This window comes from Amphiura filiformis, chromosome 15 (genome assembly GCF_039555335.1).
Source record: "Amphiura filiformis chromosome 15, Afil_fr2py, whole genome shotgun sequence".
Classification (NCBI taxonomy): domain Eukaryota; kingdom Metazoa; phylum Echinodermata; class Ophiuroidea; order Amphilepidida; family Amphiuridae; genus Amphiura; species Amphiura filiformis.
The window spans coordinates 20,137,650-20,156,680 of NC_092642.1; the positions used below are offsets into that span (position 1 = coordinate 20,137,650).

A 19,031-nucleotide genomic window follows, 5' to 3' on the forward strand; every position below is an offset into this window, starting at 1 on the left:
AATCGAGATTTCATGAATTTCAAGCAGACGAAAAAATGGCGTCCCGTCGATCGAGTCGCTAACTCCTGAACTTCAACAAGTTCATGACATTAAAAAACATGCTTAATGTTCTTTTTTTGTGGAAAACTTTACATAATCGGAAAATTTCATCTTTAAACTCTGTAAAAATAATTTTCTATTGTATTTGGAGTTTTGAAAGGATGAGAAATGGTGAGTTGTTTTCACTAAGTTTCACACACAAACAGATACAAATGCGTAAATCATCGTATGCGCTGATCTCGCTAACAGTAATCAGTATTTGGATACTATAAAATGCATTGTACATGCTTTAGTGTAGTTAAACTATCAGTTAAATTTGCATTACCCATCTTTTTAACGTAGTTTATGTAGAAGCATTGTGGTTGATACTGTCACTTGACTTTGGCTTTGGCTTTGCGATGATTATTGAGGATTTTGCAGGGTCAGAATTTTGGCGACGGCGCACGCCGTAAATCAGATTCAGACTTCAGAGAATCGATTCTCGCAAAGATTCTCATAAACAGATTAGCAGTAGCGTGAATCCAAGTTGATTCCCGCAAATGTTTAAGTTTACACAGAAGTTGATTTGCGAGAATGATGAAATGGATATGGATCCCGCAAATTTATTTTGCAAGAATCAAGATTGATTCTCGCATTGTGAAACGAAATTCTGACCCTGTTTTGAACGCAATAAAACAACAACAAGCATAGCCATAATGAAACTTGAAAGTGCTCGGACTCAGTTTTTGCGTGCGCATGATCAATAAGTCGAGTCTATCCTCGATGATCAGGCCACTGCTAGTTAACCGATGATGGAAATGAGGATAGAATGTACATGATGTAGAGCTCTCTCAAAACATATGTCAGAATCAGTGAAGCATGAGCATCAGGGGCGGATTTAGAGGGGAGCGCACCCGGCACGAGCCCCTTCTATTTTTTGCAGAGTGGCACCAGACTCTGTGTATTTTTGCAGAGTGGCGCCTGACTTTGTGTGGGCGCCGAGCAGTGTTCGATTTAGGGGTTTTACATGCACAAATGCATGTAACTTCGGCTCTGTGCATGTAGAATTTTGCCTGTGCATGCACAATTGTGTGTTATTCAGCCCATTTTGAGGAAAAATCAGAGTTGTGCTGTTTTTTGTGCATGTAAAATTTATTTTCTAAATCAAACCCTGGCGCCGCAGCGCCTCCTTTATTGAAAATTCCTGGATCCGCCCCTGAGCATGATGAGTGACTCCATCATGTAAAGTGGAAATTCGGAAGTATTGTAAACAATGCCGATCACGACACCGTCGTGTATTCCAGTCTACAGCGCCCAAAAAAGTTGCTCAAGTGACACATCAGGAAATTGTTATTGAAAAATGATCAAATTTGTGTACATCGTGGAACATGCTCTTTGCGTGGCTGTGCGTAGTAAGCAGTTGTACGCAGATAGCCTCGCTAATATGGATGCGTGAGAGTAGCGCTGTATGCTGCAGTAGTTAGCATGATTAGTCGCGAGTAACAAGCGTAGTTGAATGTTCCACGATGTACACTAATTTAATATTTTTTCTGTAGCATTGTTAACCTCTTAAAAAAAAAAAGAAAACTTTGCTCATGAATTCATACAGATTTAACTTTTAAGATAAAATTTTGGTAACATTAAACTTCACAACTTTATGAATTGTAATAATGAACGACACAGACTTACAAATGACTGTGCTCGAGAAGGGCCTTAGTCTTAGACCTCAAACAAAAATTATTTGATTGTTGTAACCCGACCGACCCTAAAATTAGGCCCGACCCTAGAGTTTTGCAACAACAAAAAATGAATAAATAAAATAATTAATAATTAAAAAAAGGAAGAAAACAAGTTCCAAGGGCAGCCTTTCTCAAACGAAATATTCACACAGCTTTAAATAATTTTAAAATCCCGACCCACCTTCCCTAATTTTTTTTTTTTATGTAATGCCAAATTCAAACAATTTTCTTGTTTTAGGCCTAATTGTACTGTTACTAGGCCTAGCGGTGTGTTAAAAGATTTAGGATTCATGAACAAATTTTAATCAGATTAAAACTTTTAAAAGTTATTTTAATCATATTATTTATATTAAAACTTGAAGAATTATCTTGTCTCTCCTTTATTGACATTTAATCCACTTAAAGACCAAGTCAAGACCATATTCCACTTCAAAATAATTACTAGGCTATTGATTATATGCAGCATTTATATTGGGTTGAATAAGTACTCAGTTTGTTCTTTTTTTTTTTTGTGGGGCTTGTTTATTTTGCTACTGGCACTCAGTACAAAGATCTACTGGTGTGTCAGTTTTTAAGTTAATCAGTGAATTTAAAACAAAACAGGTTTTTTCTGTGTGTTAATAATAATATGTGCAAAGTTATTTGTGTCTATGTCATACAGTTCTCTATGAATTCAAAATGTATGGCCAACAGATGCACAGTGAAATTTTGGTCATCCAACAGCAAATTTGAGTGTCTGGATGCCTGGATTCAGCGTGGTAAATAAGGCGGGCCCGGGGGCCCATAGCCCGTGAAAATCAATGTGGGCCCGACGAAAATGTGCCTTGAGGGCCCGACTGGCCCATGAAAAAAATAAGTAAATAAATTTAAGCTTACTGAAAAACAGGACTGAAAATACAAACAATCTTGTCCAATGTCCATACTACACTAATTCATAAATGGAGATTCATTTTAAATGCTTATTTTGTCAAAAAATGTGTTTATTTTCCACTCTCAATTTATGCGGGCCCCGTAAAAGTTTGTGAGGGCCCCTAAAGATTCAAGAACAAGGGCCCAAATGGCCCGTGTTCATTTTTGCTTATTTACCACACTGCCTGGATTACCACTAAATTGGCACACTGTAATCTACCATTGTTACCATTGAGTCCAGACCAGCGCAATGTACACAATATCCTCCCCGGAAGCCCTTCCGTGTTATGCAAGTGTCCGATTTTTTCCATGACGTGTTACGATGTGTAGTAGTTAATTCTTTACATCGATCGTACGTATGAGTGACGTCATTAATCATGCATAATTGATTGAACAAAGAAGGGTAGGATATAAGTCACTGATAAGGGTGTGAGTGAGTCCCGTGAATTTGAGTCCCGCCCAATAATCCTATTACTAAGGCTGGCATTTTCGGCGGGGTAACGGTACCGCCGAGTACATTACCCGGTAGGAAATACCCTCCCGGGTACCGAAATAAAAAATTTAAAAAAATAAAAAAATTCGGTTTTGTAGTGTCCCTGGAACTAGACCTAAATGCTAGGTTGACCTAATAAAAAAAATTTAAAAAATTCAAGATGTTTTGTATTTTTAATATGAAAATTGATACTTTGTATTCATGTCATAGTCTATTAATGATTTCAAAATGCATTGAATTTGAATGCATTTTGAAATCATTAATAGAGTATGACATGAATACAAAGTATCAATTTTCATATTAAAAATACAAAACATCTTGGATTTTTTTTTTTTTTTTTTGCAATTTCGGGTACCCGGTTACCCGCTCGAAAAATGCGCTGGTACCCGGGCACAAAATTACCCGAAAATAACACCCCTAGTCACTGAACAAGCGCGCGAGATACTGAATCAGTTCATGACAAGAACAACATTTGGACGCCAAAAAGTACAGTTATGGATTAAAATGTTTATTGTACAGTACAGTAGTAGCTTTTCACATAAAATTTGCATTGTGCACATAATGTATCAACTTCATGGAGAGAAAAACATCGGACTTGCACGTGTGAAATAGGTGCAGAATTCGGCATATTTGATTTACTTCGAATTGCGTGCGACTTCATCAATGGATACAAAAAGTGGTGGGGTCAGGAATTTTCAGTATAAAGGGTGCCTCAGTAAAAAGCGTGGGGGTCAGGAATTTTCAGTATAAAGGGTGCCTCAGTAAAAAGGGTGGGGTAAAATAAAAAGGGTGGGGGTCAAACCCCACTGCCGAGTATGTGCGTTGCTATCGTTTTTCGGTCGGACAGCGGTGTAATTTTTTGCAACGGAGGTTATTTACTCTGTTAATGTTGAAATTTGGATGAAAGTTATTTCGATGAGTTAACTGTATCTTTTGAGCAAGATTTGCCCATTTTGGACAGTCTTATATTTTGTTGAAGTCAATGAAGTGTAATTTTAGCAAAAATGTTGATGCGATCGCCTGTCATGATCGGCTGTTACTTCTGAACTTCCATTGCTTTACACGGTGTCATGCTTCAGTGAATCCGACTAGATTTTGAATGCAATGGTCTCTTGCCTAGAATGTGAAGCTATTGGTGAGCAAATTACCTAATAATCATCTAATACCTATCCCTCTGATGTCGGTAAAATGGTTCACATTTATGTGACAAATTGCCAATTTGAATGAAAAGGTCTCCCCTTTTTCTGTAAAAATGTTGAAAACCAGCCCTTAAATCACAAAAGGTCCGCTTTTGAGCCGATCGCACCCCAATAAATCATAGCATACATACAGTGTGCTAGCTGTGGTTGGTATATCTTTCCTCATGATACAATTTACATAGATATGATAAGTCACAATTTATTTATTTCCAAATCATGATTTATCATTTTGGAGGTTAAATATAGTGGTTGTCTGTCAGACAAGGGCATAGCTCATCATTGTTGTCCCTAGTGTGGTTTTGGGACAAGCGAATAGGAGGATTTGCTCACTAAAATAAGTTCTACTTCGGTATTTGACATTCGTGACATACATGTAGTCCATACATTACAAGTCTGGATGTTAATGCACAGTGCCAGACATAGTTCCAGTAACTCAACAGCCATTGTGTCGTTATCTGGATGTTGAATTTCTGAAACATACATAATTGATAATCCACTGAACAAATGAAGAAATCAGAAGTTGCAGCTTCAAAAATATATATTTTCCATACCTCACAGAGGATGTAGACAGAGTTTGAATTCGGCTGTATCGCATAGCAGTTTGCTCCTTATTTTGAAGTAACTGCTACCCAATTTTGCATTTGTATAGCACTTTTTATTGTGCTTTAGTGTATGGAAGTATCCCGATTATGATGAATTAGCCAAAAACTGTTACGCAAATATTTTTAAACGAATTCGAACCCTGGATGTAGACCTTCCCTGCATAGTGTAGAAACATTACAGGGTACAGCTCAATGTGATATCCAAATGTGTGAAATTCTAGCAATTTTGCCACTTGGTGTTGATAGTTTTTCGACAGAGAGTGCATGAGGCTTGGATATTTATCCCATTGACAGCCCTCGAATTAACCGACGGCACCCAAGGCATTTTGCCGTGGGTGCCCATCCCCACTGCCGTAATGCCCTCAAAATATGTCCTTTACCCAGGCAGTCACTTGCCGTGCCCTCTAATGAAGTTGCCGTCGGTGCCCCAGCCCTGCCCCTTCATTATAAAATCATCTATCTATGTTTGTGTGTGTTTTCTTCACTTTTGAGAAAATGCCTTGGTGCCCTTCTCAAATTTTCAACAGTTGCCATGATGCCCTCTTGAAATATTACAAACTGCAGTGCTGCCTTGCCTTTTCAGTGAAAATCCAAGGCAATTATCAACTTGCCCTAAAAAAGTTGCTGTGCCCCTTCAGATCCTTAATTCGAGGGCTGCCCATTGATGAAGGAAATGAAAAGCAATGGGCCCGGGATGGTGCCTTGTGGTACTCCAGAGGTTATAGATGACTTTCCATATACTATGTTCAACTTGCTGGGACCAGCATACATTTATGAACATTTCCAACCCACAAAAGTTAGGATCCTTGAACTCTGTAGTAGTGTAGCTTCAGCAAAAGTCATTGGTGGTGGACTCGGTCGAATGCTTTAGAAAGGTCGAGAACCACAATATCAACATGCTCACTTTCAAAGAGCTTGAAGGTCCTGGGTTGTGATGAGTATTGATTGATTGGGACATGCAAGATCAGCCAGATCTTAGGGCATGCTGGGTATCAGTTAAAATGTTGCTGTCGTAGTGGTCCATCACATGGCTGATGGAGGTAATGGATACCTTGCGATAGTTTGATGTGGTTCGGTATCCCTTCTTGTAACTTGGAGAGATGTTGGTTTGTCTCCAGTCAGATGGGATCTCACTACATCCAAGAACTGAACATTGTAATACATTTGTGGTGGTCAATATTAGAGACATTTAATCAGCAAGGTCTTTCAGTATGCCGGCAGATAGTGCATCAGGTCCAGTGGCTTTGTTTGTTTCAAAGAATAGAAAAGCTTCAGGACACCAATGCGTTTCAGGAGTCAGGACACCATCAGAGATACTGTGATGTGAACAACAGGTAGTTTATCGGACTCCTCATTGTCAGGCAGATTGCTGCTGTATTCATCGGTAAAAACAGAAACACTGACCGAAACTGTTTGTTAAAATCCTTAACCTTCCCTTCACTGTCGAATATGATCTTGGATCCTCTTTCCAGTGATGAGATGCTGGTTGAGTCTTGATTGAAGCACCAGTCCAGAAGACTTTGTTGGATTTATCAGCTGGGTCCTGGAATAGGATATTCTGGTAAGACCAGTAATTATGCTGTTGTTTGTCTTACTTCTTTTGCGTGGACTTTTGGAAGTCTTTGTAATCCTTCTAGTCATTGGGCTTTTTTTACTTTCTTGCCTTGTTGTATTTTGTCCATTGAGGATCTTGATTTCTGATGTGAGCATGCCCCAGTTGTCCTGGACAGAGCGAGACAGTAGATCAATGGTCGAGGAATGAGTGTTGGAAGTCCTGCGTGTCTGATCTTATGTAGGCATATCTGCTTCGCCGGAAGAGAAAAACTTTACTATGCACCTTCTTTTTAAGATTGATGTTGATGAAGGAAGAAACAGCCTCATGGTCGCTAGGCTGTGATCACCTAGAAGTATCTGATATTCGCTATACTGAAATATTCGATCAGGCTGAATTCACATAGGATATATGTGAACTCAGCCTGATCGAATGAGCGTATTTCGTATAGCGTATACCATATACTTCTAGATGTGATCGCAGCCTTATGCCACTCAATAAGTTGGCACTCAATCAACAAAGCTGGGATAAGGACAATATCAAGGCATTTTAGTGCCATAGATCTTTTTGTTGGTTTCTTACAGAGGACCTACAGTATGATTTTATCGATTGGCTCCAAACAAAGGATTTGAACTGGTGTCCTTTACCGTAATCATGGCGCAGTGCAGTCCATTCATTCAAATGTTGTCATCAACCTATTTGATCGTAGTGCATTTGTTATGTGTGAGACAAAGTGTCGCGGTAGATTGCAATCTTGCTTTTGTTTTCATGCATTTGAGTAGTCTGCAATATTTACGGTATGATACGTCATTAAATTCACAACTTCTATCTGAGATTCACAATGTGCTATATATACTGTTTTAAATTATTATTATTATTATTATTATTATAATGTCATCTGATGTTCAAGCAAAATTTGGTGCAAAGTGGCCAATAGTAGATTTTCAGGGCCAATCAGGGCCTAAATGGAAAATCTCAATTAAATGATTTAAATTTCAAAAACAAAAACGTCTTTTCTGATCATGCAATATAAAGAAGTTCCCCATTCTTTGGAATTCTGTAGTATCATCAAAATTTTTGAAAGGCAATTGGCATTACAGTTTTCAAATTGTGACCATGTAAAACTTGAGACTGTTAAATGATACCAGCCCACCCCCAATCTCAATTTGCTCTGGCTCACAAACAAAATGGAGTTGGATGCTCAGATTTTGAGGTTTTTCATTTCTCATCAATGTCTACTCATGGAAAAAAGTTTTGAAGTCTAAAATGTTGGGCTAAAGTTAAACTTAAAACACCTTGTTGAGTTGACATGGAATGATTCTTTGGAAGTTTAAAAATAGTCCCACATTTAATTTGCTATTTAAAAAAAGGAAGGTCTACATTACATGATTTCACCCTGCTGATTTCACCTATGAACACATTTACCTACATTATCAAGTGTTGGTGTGACTTTTTTATGTGGAAATCCTGTCTGGTTGATGTGGGCTGTTATAACACATACATGGTAATAGGATTGTGAACCACTGTGGTTAACAACTGATGCAACACAAATCTACTGAGAATAATACAAAAAATCAATGATTAGCAAGCAACAGGTTGTGATTGGAATCATTGTTTGACACTGAGAACAATCAGTGCATGCAACTCTTCATGTAGTACTGGTTTTCATCATCTTCCTTGATCTGAACTACTGTGTTTCTAATACATGTGGAGCTGTATTTAACTGAATGCAAATTTGTTGTTTGTTGCCTTGATCATGGCTCGACAGATTAGCCCTGAACAACAAGAAATGGTGAAGTATGCTGGAATGGGTATGACTATATACAGGAAGACCGTATGAAATTAATTTTTGGTTCTATACCCTGTCCCTGCCCATATTGTTTTCTGGAGAAAAATGTAGGCCATTCATGAAAATCCTGTGGACATGGAACCAAAGAATCAATTATATGTGGTCTACGTCTGATAAATTATGAACATTTTAATGCACTATACTATAGTCTTAAAGCCTGAATACGTTGTATACAGATAATTATTTTAACCATTTTAAATTATATTATGGGTCTGTATTTAATTAAATTAACCTGCTATTATTTTTTGTCATTTCAGCATTACTTGTAGTGGTTGCCCTGTGGTTGGTAGTGGGTTATGCTGCAGCATTCATCAGCAGTTTTCTGGGATTCTTATACCCAGCATACGCCAGGTAAATATAGTCATGACACGGTCTAATTTGTTGTGGTAAGGGGAAATGGGAGGTGGGGTAGAGAGTTTCTGTTGTGATTGGCTGTGGGGTACATGTATGTATGTACCTGCAGAGCATTCATTCTTCACAAATCAATGAACAGTCTTTTAGGATTCATCTAGCCAGTATACATTGTAGGGCAGGCAAATTCATACACTTACAGGTGCCAATTTGTGAAAGGAAATGGGTCACTGGAATGGGGGAATTGGGGAGTTTGCCTTGTGATGTTCCTGCAGGGCAGTCATTCATCACTGATCATCAACGGTTATTCATTCAGCATAAGAAGCCAGGTAAATTATGCTAGTAATTTCATAGGGAAAGTGGTAGATGGAATGAGAAGGAATAGGGGAGTTTGCTTTTGATGATTGGTACAATGTACTGGTAGTGGGGGTACTATATGGCATACCCGAAGCACATTCATCAAAATTTTCAGCACGGTATTCAACCTAAGCACAGACTGATAATTAGTCTTCAGAATGGGGGAGGTGTGTTATTATTTCCATTGTTAAAAAATTCAAAATGGGACATTTATATCCGAAGGCAAATTTATGTTGGAAATCAGGATAGCAGAAATACCGGGTAATATGAAATCTAGCCATAAATTCTACATGGTAACTTTCCCTTTTCTGCTGCTTGTCAACCATCTATTCATTACTGGTTTATGAGGATGCTTATCTAAACCATAAACATAACCCTTCATCTTGCCTCACCTACCCAAATTGTTAATAAAGCTTGTGAAGGTGCTGGATCAAATGAGAGTTCATTGGGGAATCTGATGATGGACACTCACAAAATGAAGAACACTCATGATTACTGAAATACTGGTACAGACAATTCAAAGTAGAAGCTGTTTCAGAATGAACGAGTGAGAACCCTTTCATGAATAGAGGCAAAGTAATTTGCTTTTATGAATATTGTCTTCCTTCACTGCATCCATGCAAGTGTTAACAACATTTACTGTAAAGCATGAAATTTTTGCGGTATTCAAATTTCATGTACCAGTACTTGGAGAGAACCCATGTCTCTGCTGCATGACATGTTCGCGAGTGTATACATGTACATTTCCCTAGAGGCCTATAGGAAAAAAAAATATTGTGTTCATTGAAATTTTGCAAATCAACTGCACTTGCGAAATTTGCGAAATTTTAATGCACGCAAACATTTCATGACTTTACAGTATGCAATTGACATTAAACATTGACATTTACTTTTAAAGGGTCTTACAGAGATCTGCTGATAAACCAATTTTCTAGAGTCACTCAAAAATGGTTGCTCAAGAAATCTGAGAAATTTCCTTACTAAACCATATTGTTTTCACAAATATTGACAAAACATGAAAATTGTCAAGTTATGTGGATTTGAGATCATACCCCTATTGCCGAGATGCAAACCCTCCCTATTTTAAGGGAGGTTCCCTATTTTTGTAAACATTTGTGTGCATTTTGACACCCAAATTTGACAACCTCCCTATTTCTGACAAGTTATGTGCCATTGAAGTTGCATGTACTTTTGAAAACCTCCCTAGTTTATTGTTTGAATCCTCCCTATTTTCTGGATGTTAATGTTGGCATCGCTGCTATTGGATTTGCATGTGTAATTCCTTGTGCCTGGGCATAAAAAGAATTCAGATTTTGTCTCTTTTGACATAACAACACAATGTCTAACTTTTTGGAGTAGTTACTACATTTAGTAAAAAAATGACAAAAACTGTGATGTCGGATTATTATAAATATAATTTGGGTTTGGCAGATCTCTGAATGTGCCTTTTAAAATTTAGCAATACAATGTAGTGCTGTCGGCAGACCCAAACCAAGACCTGTTATTTCAACTTCATGCATGGCCTACTGACTAATATTGCAAAAATTGTCTTTGTTACAAATTGAAACTGGATATATATAACATTTTGTTATGTATGAAATGGTCCTCATGTATCATTGGTATGACTATTGTGTTTTGTCATGAATGTGGGTTGACAGTGCAATGTTGTGCATTGTATGTCACACAGCCTTGGTAAAAATTATTTTTGGATGTCACATGCTGGAATCTAGACATCCCGTGTATTGGTTTGTACTTGTAGCGCTAAATTATAGACTGCTTTTTACATGTATCTACAGAATGAGCTTGCAATTTACATTAAATTAATACAAAATAGAGCTCAAATCTTATCACAGACCAGCACAAGTTTTGAGTATCGACTACCGGTACTGTGTATAAAGAGTGGATAAAAAAATGATCATTCATGTATGATAATTTTCACAAGGAGTTACTGCACGAATGCTCGTGCAACTATATAAAATAACTAAATTGGTCACCACACAACATGGTGCAGACTAATCTGTGTTGTCAAGTAATCAACAACCACTGGTTCCTGTGACATACGTGTCCAGGAAATTTCCTTAACACCAGGACCTTCATAAATATTGGATCATGCTACAATTTGTAACTTCTGTTTAGCACTCTTTATGGGCTTTATACTTATGCAATACTTTCTAAGGCCAATAGCATGTGACGGTTGTGACCATATTAGGGATTACTGGCCTACATGCCGGGCCTACATGTATCTTCTTTTCACATGTACATTTGTAAGGGCGAGAAAAACAAATATCAGAACTTTGAGGTGTATCACTTGTATTATTTTTAGGCACTAAAATAAGACAAGGTCTGGAATTGGATTGGTCAGTCAATGAGAACCAAACAACACATTTTGCCATTTTTGTACTAAAAGCTCTATACATGGATGTTTGTTTTAAAAATGAATATGTAGTGAGTGGTTAATTTAAATACCTTATTTTACATGATAGTGTAATATGATACCCATTTTTTTGACTGCAACATTCAATTTATTGTTTTGTACATGTATGTATTATGAGGGTGCAGAAGAAATTTTCAAGATGTGCTATAGAAGGTAAAATAATATACCCGATTTCAACCTCACAGATGCTCAAGTCAAGTCCCTTTTTATGGGGGAAGTCCATTTAAAATGTTGAAATGCAAGTCGAAATTTAAATTTTAAATGCCACAAAATCAATAACAATACTGAGCATGGGGAAAATCATGTATGGTAATTCAACATTTGACAGTTGTTCATGTGCATTGAAAAGGGGTGCATCTAGGGAGTACCATACTTGAAAAGTTCTGTAGGGTACGCTTATTAGGTGAGAGGTGCTAATTACCGTACTGACGCGAGTATAGTCCCACCTTTGAGTGAAGTCCCACCCCAAATTTTCAAAAATTTCAGAAATTAAAATTTTTATTTTTTTTTTTAAGTTATTTATTTTTTCGGCTTTGAGTGTCCCAGGACCTAGATTCCAAATGCTAGGATCATTCATGGTTGACCTAAAAAAAAAAAAAAAAAAAATTCAAGATGTTTTGTATTTTTAATAAATTTGTATTTTTCATGTCATACTCTATTAATGATATCAAAATGCATTCAAATTCAATGCATTTTGAAATCATTAATAGAGTATGACATGAATACAAATGATCAATTTTCATATTAAAAATACAAAACATCTTGATTTTTTTTATTATTTTTTTTATTTAGGTCAACCATGAATGAACCTAGCATTTAGGTCTAGGTCCAGGGACACTACAAAACCGAAAAAATAAAATACTTAAAAAAAAAAAATATATATAAAAAAAAATATATTTTTATTTTTTGAAATTGAGTATAGTCCCACCCCCAATTTTGAAAATGTTCACCCAAAACGGGGTGGGACTATACTCCAGCGTCAATCTGATAAATGTTGAATCAAACTGCTGAGAAGCCTTGAACATTTAAAAGTTGTTCAGTGACTATTGTGGATAGCCAGCAGTGTATTTGAAGAATGAAATAATGTGTTGTTGCACTGATGTTCTTTGAATGTCATGTCTGACAGCAAGACAAGTGTTCAAAACATTGTAAGTGGCTGGCCCACAGGCCGTCTTATAATTGAGTTAATTCAAGAGGACCTGGATGGGAATATGAAGTGCACAGAGTCACAGACCCACATGCAATGTCAAATTAATTGGTAATATGTTATTAACAGGACAAAAGATGGGTAGTCCATGTGTTTCACCTTTGTTGAGCTTCAAAATGTGCAACTGCTTATAAAGAAGACATGTATTGTACAGCTCAAATGGAGAAAGAAGGGAAGATACATGTGCATCCAGTATATGTTTTTACATGTAGACTAAATTACCCACAAAAGGAGCAAAATTCTGTATAATTTTGTTAAAGCAATTATTTTTTACAAAACCAAAATTTCTTGCGGAGAAGCTTTCTGGATTTCCCACTTTGGCATACTGTGTGTAACCTGTGTTTTAGGGATTATGATGAGAATTAGGATTTAGTTTGATGGTTATTGTTTAGGATTATGGTTAGCTACTAACTGTTAGGTTGTGGACCTGGCATGTGGACTGTTGAGGGTGTGCTATTTAATTATAGTTGTCCCCAAGTTTTCCAGACAGCGATTATGCTACCTATACTGTGTTGCAAAGTTCTATTGTCAAAATGTAGCTCCAGGAGCGTTATTTGTCCACAAAATCTCGGTTTTGCATACTGTGTTGATGGAGCTTGGACGTAAGGTAGTTGTGCCATATTCACATATATGCATTAACATTGCCAGATGGTAACAGATGTGGCTATTTATTCATAGTACTGATCCAAATGTTAATATTTATGCCACAACTGACAAATGAATTGGTTAAGATTCAGATTCAGATTCAGATTCAACTTTATTTAGCCACGGTGGGCCCACTTCAACCCTAGGTTGTTCTTCCTTGGGGCCGTGGATACAAATTACAGTACTGACAAATATTTAACAAAACATGTTTACAAGAGATATGTTATACAAAATATCATAAGAATTGTTAAGAGATACAAAAGATCATATAAGCTTATATTAGGTTACCTTGTAAAACTGTTTACAAGCAATACTTCATAAAAATATCAAATGAATTGTTAAGACAAAACATCATAAAACTTATAACATACAAGGGGAAAATGAAAGAATTTATAAACTTATAAACAAAAACTGAAAAGAATTAAAATGAAGCATCTTTCAGCATATTTTTGAAAGTAAATAAATTAGGTGAATCTGTGACCCTATCATCAAGACTATTCCATAAGATTGCACCTCTATATGATAAGCTACGTTTTTGAAATCAGTTTTAGGCTGTGGGATGAAAACATTATTTTTACTTTGCGAAAATTGTATTTATTATTAGAAAATGAGGAAACAGTTGAAAGGTAAGGAGGTGCTAAGTTATTCAAAATTTTATAAATCCAAATTGAGGTATTATACTGATGTCTGTGAGAAAGTGGCTTCCAATTGAGCTGATCTAGGACAATAGCACTGGAGGTATCCCATGGAGCTCCACAAATAATGCGAGCAGCTCTGTTTTGGATAATTTGTAATCTCTTTGCTATAGACATACCACAATTTCCCCAAACAACATTACAATATTCAAGGTGAGGAAGTACAATTGCATTATAAACCATATTCAAAATATCTGTAGAAATAAAATTAGATTTACATTTCTTCAACATAAACATACCTTTGAGAGATTTCTTACGAACTTGATCAATTTGCTGTTTCCATGTCAATGTGTCATCAATGATGACACCTAAATGTTTACATTCATTAACTTGTTTAATATTAGCACCATTTATAGTTACAGAAACATCGTGAATATCATCTTTAACAGATTGCAAACGCTGCCTGGATCCTATGAGCATGAATTCAGATTTATCAGTGTTAAGACTAAGTTTGTTGCTTTTCAGCCAATTACTTATTATGTTAAGATCCTCATTTATACAATTCATGATTTCCTTAGTTGAGTTAGAGGCATAATATATTACAGTATCATCAGCATACATATTAACCTTACAGTGTGTGACATAATTTGGCAAATCATTAATATAAATAAGAAAAGCAAGTGGGCCATCGATTGACATGTTATTTCACACGTATCAGATAGAGTACCATTTACAGTAGTACATTGGGAACGTCCAGTAAGATAGCTTTTAAACCACTGAATACAATGTTTACCAATTCCATATAATTTAAGTTTATCTAAGAAAATTTCATGGTTTACTGTATAAAAAGCCTTCTTTAGATCAAGTGAACAAAGGCCAATTAGATTTCCCTTATCTATTTCATTATACCAATCTTCAGTGATGTTAATTAAGGCAGAACTGGTGGAATGAGATGGACGGAAACCTGATTGATTAATGTTGATTAATTTGTTATCATTTAAGTAATTATATAACTGATCAAAAACAGCCCTTTCAGCAATTTAGAAATAACAACAAGAATTGAAATTGGCCTATAGTTGCTAGGGTCACTAGGATCCCCAGCCTTAAAAACAGGAATTATTTTAGCTCTTTTCCAACAACTTGGGAATTTACATGTTGTGAACGAGTGATTAATTAGATGAGTGATTATTGGTGTAATGACAGGAGCAGCTAATTTAAGTAGTTTAGATGGTATGTTGTCCAAGCCAGTAGCTTTGTCATCAGATAGTTTTGTTAATTGATTGAATACATAATCATAATTCACATGAACTAAGTTAAATGTAGGTTTGTTAATATTACTAGTTTTCTTATAATCACAAAAATCATTTTCATCAATATTATCAGCAAGTGTTGAACCTATTTCTGAAAAGAATTTATTTAATTCATCAGCTTTGTCTTTAGATTCAGTTACAGGACCATTTTGAGTATTAATGGAGGGAATTTTAGTATCTTTATTTTTAGATGGAACAACATGTCTAAGGTGTTCCCATGTCTTTTTAATGTTATTTTTATGTTTATTGAAACCTTGATTTAAGAATTCTTTCTTTTTACTCTTTATAATCTTATTAGTATTATTTCTAGCTTTCCTGTAATTTTCCCAACAAGAGTGATCATTACCTGATTTAATAGCTATAACCTTCAGCCTGTCTCGCTCGCGCATCATATCAAGAACCTCATTAGTCATCCTCATTAGTCATCCATAAGTTCTAGAGTATGCCTTCAAAATACATTATTACACAGATGTAATATTTCAAATCATTCTTATCCATAAATGTAATAAAATATAATTATAGCTGTAGACAGGCGGGAGGAAATAATTATCATTAGTTTCAATTTAGTCGGTTGTTAGGATTGAAATTAATTAAATAAAATACATTTTGATTGATTAAAAAAAATAATAGGTTCAAGCATGAGAATTTTCAGTTTTATAACTGAATTCATTTTGTTAGTCAAAATTTACTTAATTTAATGTCAGCCTGTTTTTAGTACTTTTTGCCTAATTTAATGAGCATTTTCAGTGGGTTTTTTTAGGAAAGTGCAGTCTCATGCCTGTAGGTTTGATAAAAGCTTGTATTGGAATTTTGGGGAAAAATATTGATGTATGGTATAGGCAGCATTATTTAATACAAGATTGAGTAAATATTGTTTTTAAAATGCCCATTTTAATATGATGTGTCATGCATGAAATTTAAAGCCAGAAATCGGGAATGACCAGTATTGGACACATACATGTACATGTACAACCCAGTCACCTGTAAATTTCAGACACATTGCATAAGGGATTAAAATAAACCACACAATGAGAAATGATAGGTGTTCAAAGGTCAGACAATGTAATTTTGCAATATCAAACAACAAAAGATACTGTATAGTCTTTCTCAGTTCTTAATTTAGGACTTCAAGCATCCCTGCATTTCCATAATTTTGTAAAATGTTTATTGCAACGTATGCTCCATTGCTCCATATATTGCTGTAATGAAACAAAGACAAACCTAGGTTGTGGATCGGTGAGATAAATGGCCACTATTAAACAAAAATATTTGTAAACTTTCCAACTTGTTAGGAAATTTTGATTGGAGGAAATGACAAAAGTGTAACCAAAAGTAAGTCCAGAATGTAAGTTTGTAACCACAAATTGCAGTAAATTGATTTATAATGTAGAGCTGCTTTCTTCAGAGATATTTGGTTACGATTTCAATCATTTAGCCAGGGATGCCAGAGAAACAACAGGCATTGTAGTAGCCAAAAGATTCTATTACCATAACCTTCAGATTCCAAACAAAGAGAAAGAAGCAATCCTAAAGGTTTTCATTTGTTCCTATTTCAATGGATAGTCCTTGATAACATTGTTCAGCAAAAAGGTTATTAGGCCTAGCTGGAGAAAATATAAAAGTTATCAGATCTATAAGGCTGATGAAAGTCGATTTTGAGCTTCCCGTCACCCTCCCTCGCTTCATTTTCTTACTCTTAACTTGAATTCATTATTGTGATCTGCAAACAATGATGAATATTCGTGCATTTTTAGTGAAAAAATCAAAATCAAAACATATATTTTTCTACCGACCTTGCAGCTACTTTTTAGTCATGCTTTTAAATCTCACTTTGGCTAAACATCCATCTTCGAGTGAGGGAACACTGAGCAGTACTTGTGTTTGGTGCTTGGTCATAATGAAAGTCAGAAAAATAATGAAAAAGTTACCTCACTTGTTTTCAGAAAGTATGTGACAGGAAACCCAAGATCAAAAAATATTTGATTAGCCTAAACTTGCAAATCTGTGTGAGCACTGCATTTCAAAATGTCTGGAACTTGCAGAGGGTCTCTTTCAAAATATATTCTGATGATCAGATAGAATTAACAATGCTATGTTTGATACATCATCCTACATTTACTTTTGGCTTATATCTGCAACTTTAACTGAAAAGGATGTGCATTGAATGCATTATCATGACTAATATACAGTCATTTAAAAAAGATTACAGCAAAATATGAAGGAGATTTGATAGGAATAAATTGTATTTGATAGGTTTTATAGCTGTACCAGTAGCTATACCATTGTGTGTTATTGAACTTGATTGAATCAATGTAATGCAATAACATAAAGTACACATCCCACCCCAGCTGTCAGAAAACTGCACTATATAATGTTACATTGTAAATGTATTAAATAATTTGCATGCTCAGTATTGTCAGTGTGCATTAAACGGCGATGAGTGCCCGCAGTGCCGTAGCAAGATGTTACTTTGCACATCTTGTAACTACCGATTTCATCTCAAAATGGCTTTTAGGGATCACCTCGTTCTAAAGAGATCTGCAGCAATAAGACCTCATCTCCCAGAACACAGTTAGGGACGCACCATTAGATTCTCAGGGGGGGGCATGGGAGTTTGGGTCAGGATTTTTTTTTTACGCCAAAAGCGGCGGAATTTTTTTTCCGAGAGCACCAAAAAAAAATTTTTTTCGCCGCCTTTAGCGTTTTTTTTTTTTCAATTTTAATGTAAATTTTATACAAAGTTGGGTGGGGGAATTTTTTTTTTTTACTCATCAGTGAGGCAAAAAAATTTTTTTTCGTCTCACTGGTGGGCAAAGTTGTTTTTTTTTCGCCTCACCAGTGGGCTAAGTTTTTTTTTTCAATAAACTCCCATGCCCCCCCCCTGGAAATCTAATGGTGCGCCTTATATATTTTGAGCTGTAATCATTGAATGGAAGTTAACCAACTGTGTCCTGGCATTGAGAGTATTTCAGCCTATTGTGTACGTTGATTGTCATACCTGGCATCGAGGACTAGGTAATTTTTATTATGGATGGATGAAAGTGTAACATTCAACCATCATGCTATTTTGAGAAATGTAGCTGGGGGATCTTTAAATTAACATATTTTCAAGGCATTTATTTTTCGGCAAATGAAAATGTGGTAACAAATAACTTGTGCCTCTGAATCCAAATTTACAAACAAGTTTAGCATAAGTTTGACATTGTGACATAAATTTGCAACACCAAAATAGTACAGGGGAGGTTCTATGGTTATGGTGGTGCGGTGCACCAGCCTAGAATTCCAAAAAATGGTGTTATATTATATGCTAACTGTCATTTAACTTGGAAAAATGTTTGCAAAAGCAATTGTTGTCATTGGTGTACCGATCAGGGAGGGGGAAACTGGCTGGAAATATTTGGACAGACTTGACCAAAATGTGCACAGTCATTTCATTTGGTGTTTCGGGGCATTTTTCCCAAATTTTTTTAATGAAATTACATATTTTCACACACTTCATGGAAGTTCATGGGCATTCATCCCATTTATAGTAATATATTGGGAGCAGGTTAGCGGGATGACTTTGCAATTTTGCTCTCCTTGGACATTTTGCAGTTACACCACTGATTGCTGCATAGTAAATGTATTAAGTTTGTAATAATTTAATGAATTTGAAAAGATAAAAATTGGAATGATGCTGTGATTTTTAAAGCCGACTGCATGTTGATAAGTAGTCCATCTTAATTGACAGC

General features: G+C 35.8%; 1 protein-coding gene across 3 annotated transcripts in view; it reads left to right on the forward strand.

Annotated features, from left to right (window-relative positions):
* Positions 1-19,031, forward strand: part of LOC140171369 (receptor expression-enhancing protein 5-like) — a 59,783-nt gene that overhangs the window by 1,577 nt on the left and 39,175 nt on the right. For 2 of the 3 annotated variants that reach the window (XM_072194608.1, XM_072194609.1), the window contains exon 2: positions 8,619-8,712. In XM_072194608.1, coding sequence (XP_072050709.1) covers positions 8,619-8,712 — 94 coding nt within the window. Of the gene's footprint in view, positions 1-8,163; positions 8,324-8,618; positions 8,713-19,031 lie in introns of those variants that run through there. The other variant, XM_072194610.1, reaches the window with a different exon arrangement.